The sequence below is a fragment of the Microtus ochrogaster genome, linkage group LG4, assembly GCF_000317375.1.
Source record: "Microtus ochrogaster isolate Prairie Vole_2 linkage group LG4, MicOch1.0, whole genome shotgun sequence".
NCBI classification, from domain to species: Eukaryota; Metazoa; Chordata; class Mammalia; order Rodentia; family Cricetidae; genus Microtus; species Microtus ochrogaster.
The window spans coordinates 56,450,292-56,458,923 of record NC_022030.1 but is presented as its reverse complement, the minus strand read 5'-3'; the positions used below and the strand labels follow the sequence as shown (position 1 = coordinate 56,458,923).

The 8,632-nt window shown below is 47.2% G+C and overlaps 2 protein-coding genes across 11 annotated transcripts in view; one reads left to right on the top strand and one right to left on the bottom strand.

Annotated features, from left to right (window-relative positions):
* The window catches only part of Plcd4 (phospholipase C delta 4), a 32,343-nt gene extending 25,530 nt beyond the window's left edge, over window positions 1-6,813 (top strand). For 2 of the 4 annotated variants that reach the window (XM_026786054.1, XM_026786053.1), the window contains 9 exons: window positions 1,002-1,196; window positions 2,449-2,544; window positions 2,669-2,825; window positions 3,360-3,476; window positions 4,052-4,224; window positions 4,832-4,967; window positions 5,604-5,753; window positions 5,832-5,939; window positions 6,436-6,811. In XM_026786054.1, the coding sequence (XP_026641855.1) occupies window positions 1,002-1,196; window positions 2,449-2,544; window positions 2,669-2,825; window positions 3,360-3,476; window positions 4,052-4,224; window positions 4,832-4,967; window positions 5,604-5,753; window positions 5,832-5,938 (1,131 nt within the window). In that variant the 3' untranslated portion in view covers window position 5,939; window positions 6,436-6,811. Of the gene's footprint in view, window positions 1-1,001; window positions 1,197-2,448; window positions 2,545-2,668; window positions 2,826-3,359; window positions 3,477-4,051; window positions 4,225-4,831; window positions 4,968-5,603; window positions 5,754-5,831; window positions 5,940-6,435 lie in introns of all 4 variants that reach the window. The other 2 variants (XM_026786055.1, XM_013351717.2) reach the window with 2 other exon arrangements.
* Window positions 6,814-6,914: 101 nt separating this feature from the next.
* The window catches only part of Znf142 (zinc finger protein 142), a 24,913-nt gene continuing 23,195 nt past the window's right edge, over window positions 6,915-8,632 (bottom strand). For all 7 annotated transcript variants that reach the window (XM_005361631.3, XM_026786049.1, XM_026786048.1 and 4 more), the window contains one exon: window positions 6,915-7,813. In XM_005361631.3, coding sequence (XP_005361688.1) covers window positions 7,344-7,813 — 470 coding nt within the window. In that variant the 3' untranslated portion in view covers window positions 6,915-7,343. The remainder of the gene's footprint in view (window positions 7,814-8,632) is intronic.

Below are 8,632 nucleotides of genomic sequence, written 5' to 3'. Positions count from 1 at the left end.
TTTCGAGACAGGGTTTCTCTGTGGTTTTGGAGCCTGTCCTAGAACTAGCTCTTGTAGACCAGGCTGGTCTCGAACTCACAGAGATCCACCTGCCTCTGTCTCCCAAGTGCTGGGATTAAAGACATGCACCACCACTGCCCGGCTCTTCTTTTGAATTTCTGGGTTAAAGCATTTGTATTCTAGGTACATTGGTGGTGGTATTGTGATGTGCACAACTGCCAACTGCCAACTGCCAGCCAAAGAGTTTGCATTCTAGCCAGAGGTGGTAATTCCAGCACTCAGGAGATGGAAGCAGGGGTATCGGGAGTTCAAAGCCAGTCTCTAGTCAGCCTGTGCTACATGAGACCCTTTCTCAACACACACACACACACACACACACACACACACACACACACACACACACACGGAGGGGACAGATTGCATTTTGACAATTTTGATAATTATTGTTGAGTTTTTCTCCAGAAAAAATACCCAATTATACTCTGACCAACAGGACAGAAAAACCACAAACTACTCCATAGTGAGATGGTTCATAATGGAAAATGGTGAAAAGAAGGGCTTCTTGTTGTTGCTCTGAGTTTTTTGAGTGCTGGGATTACAGCATACACTAGCATGCTTGACATGTTTTAGCATAGAGTCCTGGGTGCCTCCTTCAGAGTGCTGGAACTGCAGGCTTGAGGGACTACCTCCTGATTCTATGCTTTCTAAAGGTTCTTCCGTGATAAGACTATTCAGAAAACATTCTCTCTTTCCACACTCCTCTATGCTTTGTATAGGTATTAACCGCAGGGAATTTTCAGTGTGTAAAATACGAGGACCTAGTGATTGTTTTTATAAGTTTGTTTGAGAATAATTGTCTTTCTACCATATGTATGGAGGAATCAAACCCTCTGGGAAACTTCTGACAGCTCACTCCCTTCGGCGTTTGAGATGGTAAGACCTCCACAATCTTCAGGAGGGGCTTGAGCAGACAAGTAGACAGTTCTATTTTTGTTCCCTAGCAGCTTCGAGGGAAGGTCTTGCTGAAAGGAAGGAAGTTAAGCACAATTGAGGCGGATATTGAGGATATTGATGAAGAGGAAGAACTGGAGGACGATCAGGAGTCAGAGCTGGATGCAGACCCCTACCCTGAGTTGGATGCTCTGCTTCAGCCTGAGTCCCAGGAGTTGACCTCTGGGAACAAGCACATTAAGAAGGTGAATCAGGACTAGTTCTTTGTAATGGCATTTAGTCTGCATGCATCACAAACCAAGAGCCAGTTGCTGAAGAGTCTAGAGCCAGGCAGGGTGGAAACCCAAAGAGAACAATGGGGTTTCCTCTCAATGAAAGAGTCCTAAAAGTACATCTGCAGCATCATTGTGTATTACATCATCTACACATCACTATGCATTATACATTGCATCATCTGCTATTGCTATGGCTCTCCAACTTCTGGAATCATGAAATCTTAGACAAAACAGATAAATGTAGAACCATTCTAGTTGAAGCCCTCACTTGGCTCTCTCTGGGGTCCAAGTGTCATGAGGTGGTTCAAGCCTGACGGGTAGGTAGGTGAGTTCAAGAAAGAAGACAAGGAAGGCAGGGAGAGATGAAGGACCTAAGTGACTCTGGACACAACTCTGTTCTTCACAAAATCTTAAAGGCAAATCTGAAGGCCACTGGTCAGTCTCTCCCGCTCTGTCTCTGTCTCTTTCTCTGTGTGTATGTAGCTATTTTATTGGCTGAATAAGAAGTTACTGGACCATTGATAGCTGGGACCTCAGTCTCAGCTATAATGGGATAAGTTAGAGAACATGTTTTGGAAAGGATACAGTTTGAGGAGGAGCTGGAAGTATCCAGATACAGGGAGGCCAAGTGAGGAAAGGTTCCCATTGGTGGAACCTCCGAGACCCAGGTGTGAAGTCCACATTTCTTTCTCTTGTGCAATTGCATGGCTTTCTCAGCTGACTTCTGACTTACCCTGTGCTGAGGCTGTGGTGTTTAAACCTGTTGTCAAGTGTAGGGATGACAATGGGAATTAGGAGATAAATCTAAAGATAATGCTCTGGGGTCCTCACCTTACAGGTGTGGATTGTGGGACCACCTGCATACTTTGATATAATCTGACTGGATTCATGTACTTTTTTTTTTGAGGCAGTCTCGATGTGTATCCCTGGGTGACCTGAAACTCATTATCTAGACCAAGCTAGGCTCAAACTCATAGAGACCCATCTGCCTCTATCTCTTGAGTGCTGGGATTAAAGGCCATCATGCAAGGATCATGCATACATTTTGACCAAAGGCTATTGTTCATTTATTTTTAAGAGAGGTAGGGTGACTGATGTCTCTCTGTTTAAAAATAATAAAGACTGGTTACCCAAGTAGCACAGAGAAGACCTTCCAAACCCAGAGCTGAAACTTATCCGAGCAGTATATGCAGACTGCCTTTATTCCCATCCTCATCCCCAGGTTATGGCGTGTCCGGTGTCTTGTCTGCTTATCTGTGGTAACGTTTTGGCCCAGACTCCTAGTTACATTCCTGGGTCCTCTTTCTTGCCCAACCAGGTGAGGCAGGAGGGAGAATACAGTGGGAGGCGCTGGGCAGAGGCTTAGGTTGGATGGCCACCAGCTTCGTCTCTCCAGATCACCCCAGGCTCAATACCATCTTCCTGCCCACTTTCTTTTCCAGGATTCCACGACCATCTTGTGCCCAGACCTGTCTGCCCTGGTTGTCTACTTAAGGACTGTCCCCTTCTGCAGCTTCACTCATTCCAAAGAAAATTATTATATCTATGATATTTCATCCTTCTCTGAGAGCAAGGCCAGGCACCTTGTCAAGGAGGCAGGTCAGAAGTGGGATAGGTAGCTAGCTTCAGGTCTGGCAGGCAGGTAGGTAAGTCCCAAGAAACAGAAAAAGGAAGCAATAGAGAGCTAAAGGAACGTTTCAGATCAGGTAACGAGAAAAGTGGTTTTGTTTTTGAGATAGTCTCCCGTAACCTAGTCTGACCTCAAACTTGTTCTTTCATTGTGGATCACCTTGGACTTCTGATCCTCTTGTCTCTACTGCTCAAATATTCCAGGATTACCCTGTATACCATCATTTCCAGTTTGTGCAGTGCTGGGATACAAACCCAGGGCTTTATGCCTGCCTAGGCAAGCGCTTGACTAAGTTACACCCCTAACTCATGAAGGAAATGATTTGTGAATAGTGGACACAAAGCTCTCAGGAGGGGAAAATCTGGGGGAGGTGGTCAGTTTCTTAGAGCCAGCCTCAGATTTCAACAAGAGCAAAGAAAGCTGAAAGGGTCCTCGGGGCCAGGGAAGGGGAAGACCTACCTCAGAGACAGAACTTCCATCCTCTTCCCTGTACCTTTTTACAGGCAACGAGTTTGTACAGCACAATGCCAGGCAGTTATGCCGTGTGTACCCCAGTGCTTTGAGGACGGATTCATCAAACTTTCACCCCCAGGAACTCTGGAACGCAGGCTGCCATATGGGTGAGGAGGTAGCAGGGACTGGGAGGAAGGGAGTGGAGGATCAGCTGATGGGAAGTAAATTCTCTAGTGGAAACAGGGCTGGGGGATATTTTAAAGGAGCGCTGGGGTAAGAAAGGTTGGAGTGTTTCCAGCAGGCACTGACTGAGAATCATACTCTGCTCTATAGCCCAAGCTGGTTTCAAACCTTGTCCTCCTTGCTCAGTCTTCCAAGTGTGTTACCCAGCTCCAGCCGGCATCCTTACCTACTGTCCTCTTATTTCCCTGAAGAGGGGCTAGAAGGCCAAGGAGGATACATATGCACACGTGCACACATGTAATACACATGCACCTTGGTGTGTGCATGTGTATGGGGTGGGGAGGAGAGAGGAGGGAGTGGGGAAGGGAGAAACTGGGTCTGTAGCCCTGGCTGCTCTACACCTTGCTGTGTAAATTAGGATGGTGTTATGGGAGTCCTCTTGCCCCTGCCCCCGAGTTTACCTGTATCATCACACCCAGGCCCCCCAAGTTTACCTGTATCATCACACCCAGGCCCCAAGGTGACTTTTTCTCTTTTTTTCCTTGGGATTGATTCTCAGTGGCAATGAATATGCAGACTCCAGGGAGTGGCATGGATATCTGTGATGGGTTCTTCCGCCAGAATGGTGGCTCTGGCTACGTGCTGAAGCCAGAATTCCTGTGCGATATCCAGAGTTCCTTCAATCCTGAGAGGCCCATTAGTCTTTATAAGGCCAAGCTCCTCTTAGTCCAGGTATGACAGAAACTGTTGGGAAGAACCTGGAATAGCTGGAATAGGAGCATGTGTGCCTATGACAGGGAGTTGTGCTGGCTCAAGTTGACAGGCATGTAATTGGTTAAAAATTCTTTGCTAGGAGTGATAGCACACACCTTTAATCCTAGGCCTGAGCTACACAGTGAGACAGACTCAAATAGATGAATAAATAGCCATATAAAATAATTTTTTTTCAGAAGAGGGAGGCTAGCCTGATTCAGTTGCAGACGTCAGAGGCAACTGCCTAGTTTCAAATCACTTTTTAGTCATGCAACTTTAGGCAAGTTCTTTGTCACCTAAGTAAACTCACCTGTATCACAGGGCTGTGGGGACTACCTGTTGAAAGTGTTACAACCCCTGGTGCACACTCATGCTATAGAAGAGGCTGTTGTCATCGGTGTGCCTACTTTCAAGCCTCTTGACTCACTTAAAATCTCAGGGCGGAAACTAGAATATGCCATCTCAGCGGGGTTAGTTTTGCAAACTCTGAAGCTATAGTGCCGTTCCTGTTTTCCCAAGGGTGAGGCTGGGAGAGGGAAGGCTGGGCTGAGCAGGGTCTCATGAAGTTCCAGTACCCTGGTTGCAGGTCATCAGCGGCCAACAGCTCCCCAAAGTGGACAGCACCAAAGAGAAGTCCGTGGTGGATCCACTGGTGAAGGTCGAACTCTTTGGTGTCCCTGAAGACAATAGGCAGCAAGAAACCAGCTATGTGGAGAACAACGGTGAGACTGGGCACGGGAAGTGTGGACCAGACTGCCAATTCCTCTCCAGCCTGTCCTGCATTTGGTGCAGTCTGTGTGAGCCTGCACTCTCGTTGAAGACAGTCCGGAAAATCCTGGCTCTCCCTTATAGGCTTGTGAATTGGGAAAAGTTCTTATGCTTTTAAAAAGATTTTTATTTCGGGCGGTGGTGGCGCACGCCTTTAAGCCCAGCACTCGGGAGGCAGAGGCAGGCGGATCTCTGTGAGTTCGAGACCAGCCTGGTCTACAGAGCTGGTTCCAGGACAGGCTCCAAAGCCACAGAGAAACCCTGTCTCGAAAAACCAAAAAAAGAAAAAAAAATTTTTATTTATGTGTGTGCGTGTGCCACCTGTGTGTGTCCACAGAGGGCAAGAGGGCATCGGATTCCCTGTACTGGGTTATATGCAGCTGTGATCCATCAGATGTAGGTTCTGGGAACTGAACTCAGGTCCACTGGAAAAGGAGCAAGTGCTATTAACTACTGAGCCATTTTGTCTAGCCCCTGCTTCTGCGTGTTACACCTGAGTTGTCACTTGCAAAATACTGACTAGCAATCTAGATTAAATGAGAATTCTGGGAAAGCAACTAAGTATGGTCTAATTCCTATCTCCACTTCAGGTTTTAATCCATACTGGGGGCAGACATTCTGTTTCCGGGTCCAGGTGCCTGAACTTGCTATACTGCGTTTTGTGGTAAAGGATTATAACTGGACATCCCGGAATAAGTTTATTGGTCAATACACCCTGCCCTGGACCTGCGCGAAACAAGGTGAGGCAGTCCTTGGACTCCTGGCCAATATCCCAACTCTGGCTCCTTTCCTAACACAGTCCTTCTGCCCATTTCCAGGTTACCGACACATATCCTTGCTCTCCAGGGATGGCACTAGCCTCCACCCAGCTTCCATCTTTGTGTATATCTGCATGCGGGAAGACTTGGAGGAGGATGAATCCTGAGGTGGGTATTCCAAAGCAAGAGTAGACAGACATCAAGGCACGAAATTGCCTCGCCCCCTTCCCCCCTTTTCCCCTAAGACAGGGTCTCACTATGTAGCTCTGACTGGCCTCAAACTCAAGAGATCCATCTACCTCTGCCTCCAGAATGCTGAGATTAAAGGCATGAGCTACTATCCCCAGTATACTTTGCCCTTCTTAAGCAAATCTAGGACTTTTTTATGTGCATTGGTGTTTCTGATAGGTGTCTGGTCCCCCGAGTTACAGACAGTTGTAAGCTGCCATTTGGGTTCTGGGATTTGAACCTAGGTCCTCTGAAAGAGCAGTCAGTGCTCTTAACCATTGAGCCATCTCCCCAGCTGCCTAGGACCTGATCTTTCATCTAGTCTTTCCTGCCCTTTACTGTTGTGCACTCTGTACTGGAATTCCCTCCTTATTCTTGCCCTAGGCAAGACCCATCCTCAGATCTTCTGTTAATTTTTCCCATTATCTCTGACTAGAAACATGAGGAGGGACTCAAAGCAGAAAAATCTATAGAAGCATTATCCCCTCCAACCTACAAGTCTCTCAAAATCCAGAGCCAACAAAAGGATCAATCAAGGATCAAGACTCCCAAAGGTTGGGGAAGGATGCCTGGCCCCAGAACTATGAGAACAATACACAGCCCTGAGACCCCACTGGACTGCTGCTCCTTAGCTGGTCTAAATAGAGCTGCTCTGCCCAATCTGGCTCCTGTATGGTCTGTCATTGTTAGGCAAGAATGGGATGTATGGGTGGGGGTGGGGCAGCATTTGGGTAATCAGGTGGATGTCTGGGCTGTCACTGTGTGTGTGTGTGTGGCGGGGGAGCAGGTGGAGAAACAAGGTTTCCAAGGGCTCTCCTCCATGTGCTGCATAGGAAGGGCACAGGAAAGGCCTGGGAGAAGACAGGGCAAACCCTGATGACAACCTAGGAATGACAGAACAGGGATCCAGACACGTCTGTTAACTGATAATCGTCTGTTTCACATGCTTACAGAGCAGCAGACACAGGAACACATGCAATTAGGTACAAATGTTCAGAAATGCTGGAAGAAAATCAGACTTGAAACTGTAAGAAGGAAGAGATGATGGAGTGAATAAAACAGAGCCCTTATAGCCAGGGGCTCTGGTGCAACAATGGTAGACTGGAGATCCAGGCACAGGCTAAAACAATAGTGCTACTCAAGAAATCAACGTTTTAGTCCAAGCCTATCTTTTTTATAGTTGTTAATTTTAAAGGCCAGAGTCCCAAGCAGGGGGAGTGTGTTCCAGCCACACTAACATCCCAAAGCCAGCCCTCCCTCAGGCCCTAAACTCAGGTTAGCTACAGTCCCAGTTTGCATATCTTGGACTATATGTCCTTCCTAAGCCAGAGGTGGGGTAGGGGTTCAGCCTTCAGGTCCAGTTGGGGGAGCAGGAGGAGCAGGAGGGCTAGGATCTTCCAGCTTCACATCATGTAGGTGCACTGTGGGAGTAGTGGGGTCCTTGCCCACACCCTGGCTGGGGTCGGCCTGGTCAGGGTGGTGCCTGCGCACGTGCTTGACCACCTGGAACTTTTGCTTGGCTTTGTAGCTGCAGAGGCGGCAGAAGAATGGGTGGCGGTCGGTATGGGTAAGGGCATGATGTCGCAGGCCAGCAGCCCAGCGGAAAGCACGGTGGCAAACATTGCAAACATAGGGTTTGGCCTCACTGTGCTTGCGTAGGTGGGTGCGCAACAGGAAGCGCGTCTTGAATGCCTTGCCACACTGCTCACACATGAAAGCCCTTGCCTCTCGGTGTCGTGTCTCCCTGTGTACACGCAGTGCATCAGCCCGGTTGGTGCAATACTCACACTCGGGACACTGGTATGGCTTCAGTCCTATAGGACAAACACACACAACAACGAAGAGGGAAGAACAAGGATCAGTGGCTAAAGTCAGTATGACACCTGGATATAAAGAACACAGCACAAGCTAATGACCATTGTTTTCTGATATTTCGGTGCCCTTCTCCACTGAGTCCACTGGGATACGTAGGTCCCAGTGGATGCTGATGACCAACTGAACTTCTAGCCAACTAGTCTTCCTTATAGTAAAAAATACTCAATTATGACAGGGTTATTAAATGGGAAATTCCAACACTTCTTGGTCATGTGACACTATAGAACTTAAAGACTCTATTGGGACACTTTTTTTTTAAATTTAAAACTTTTTTTTTAAAATTTTTTTTAACTTTCTTTTATTTGCATTAGTGTAAGGTGTCAGATGCCCTGGAACTGGAGTGACAGACAGCTGTGAGAGGCCATGTGGGTGCTGGGTATTGAACTCGGGTCCTCTGGAGTACCAGCCAGTGCTCTTAATAATGCTTGACCCATCTCTCCAGTCCCCTAGATACACTTTTTTTTTTCTTTTTCTCTTCTTCTTTTTTTTTTTTTTAGTTCTTTTTGGTTTTTTTCAAGACAAGGTTTCTCTATAGCTTTGGTGCCTGTCCTGGAACTAGACCAGGCTGCCCTTGAAATCACAGAGATCTGCCTGCTGAGTGCTGGGATTAAAGGCGTGTGCTACCACTGCCTGGCTCATTAATTACACTTTCTTATCAAACTAAAAAAATATAAGAGAAACTAACCGGTGGTGGTGGCACATGATTTTAATCCTAGCACTTGTGAGGCAGAGGCAGGCTGATTTTTTTTTTTTTTTTT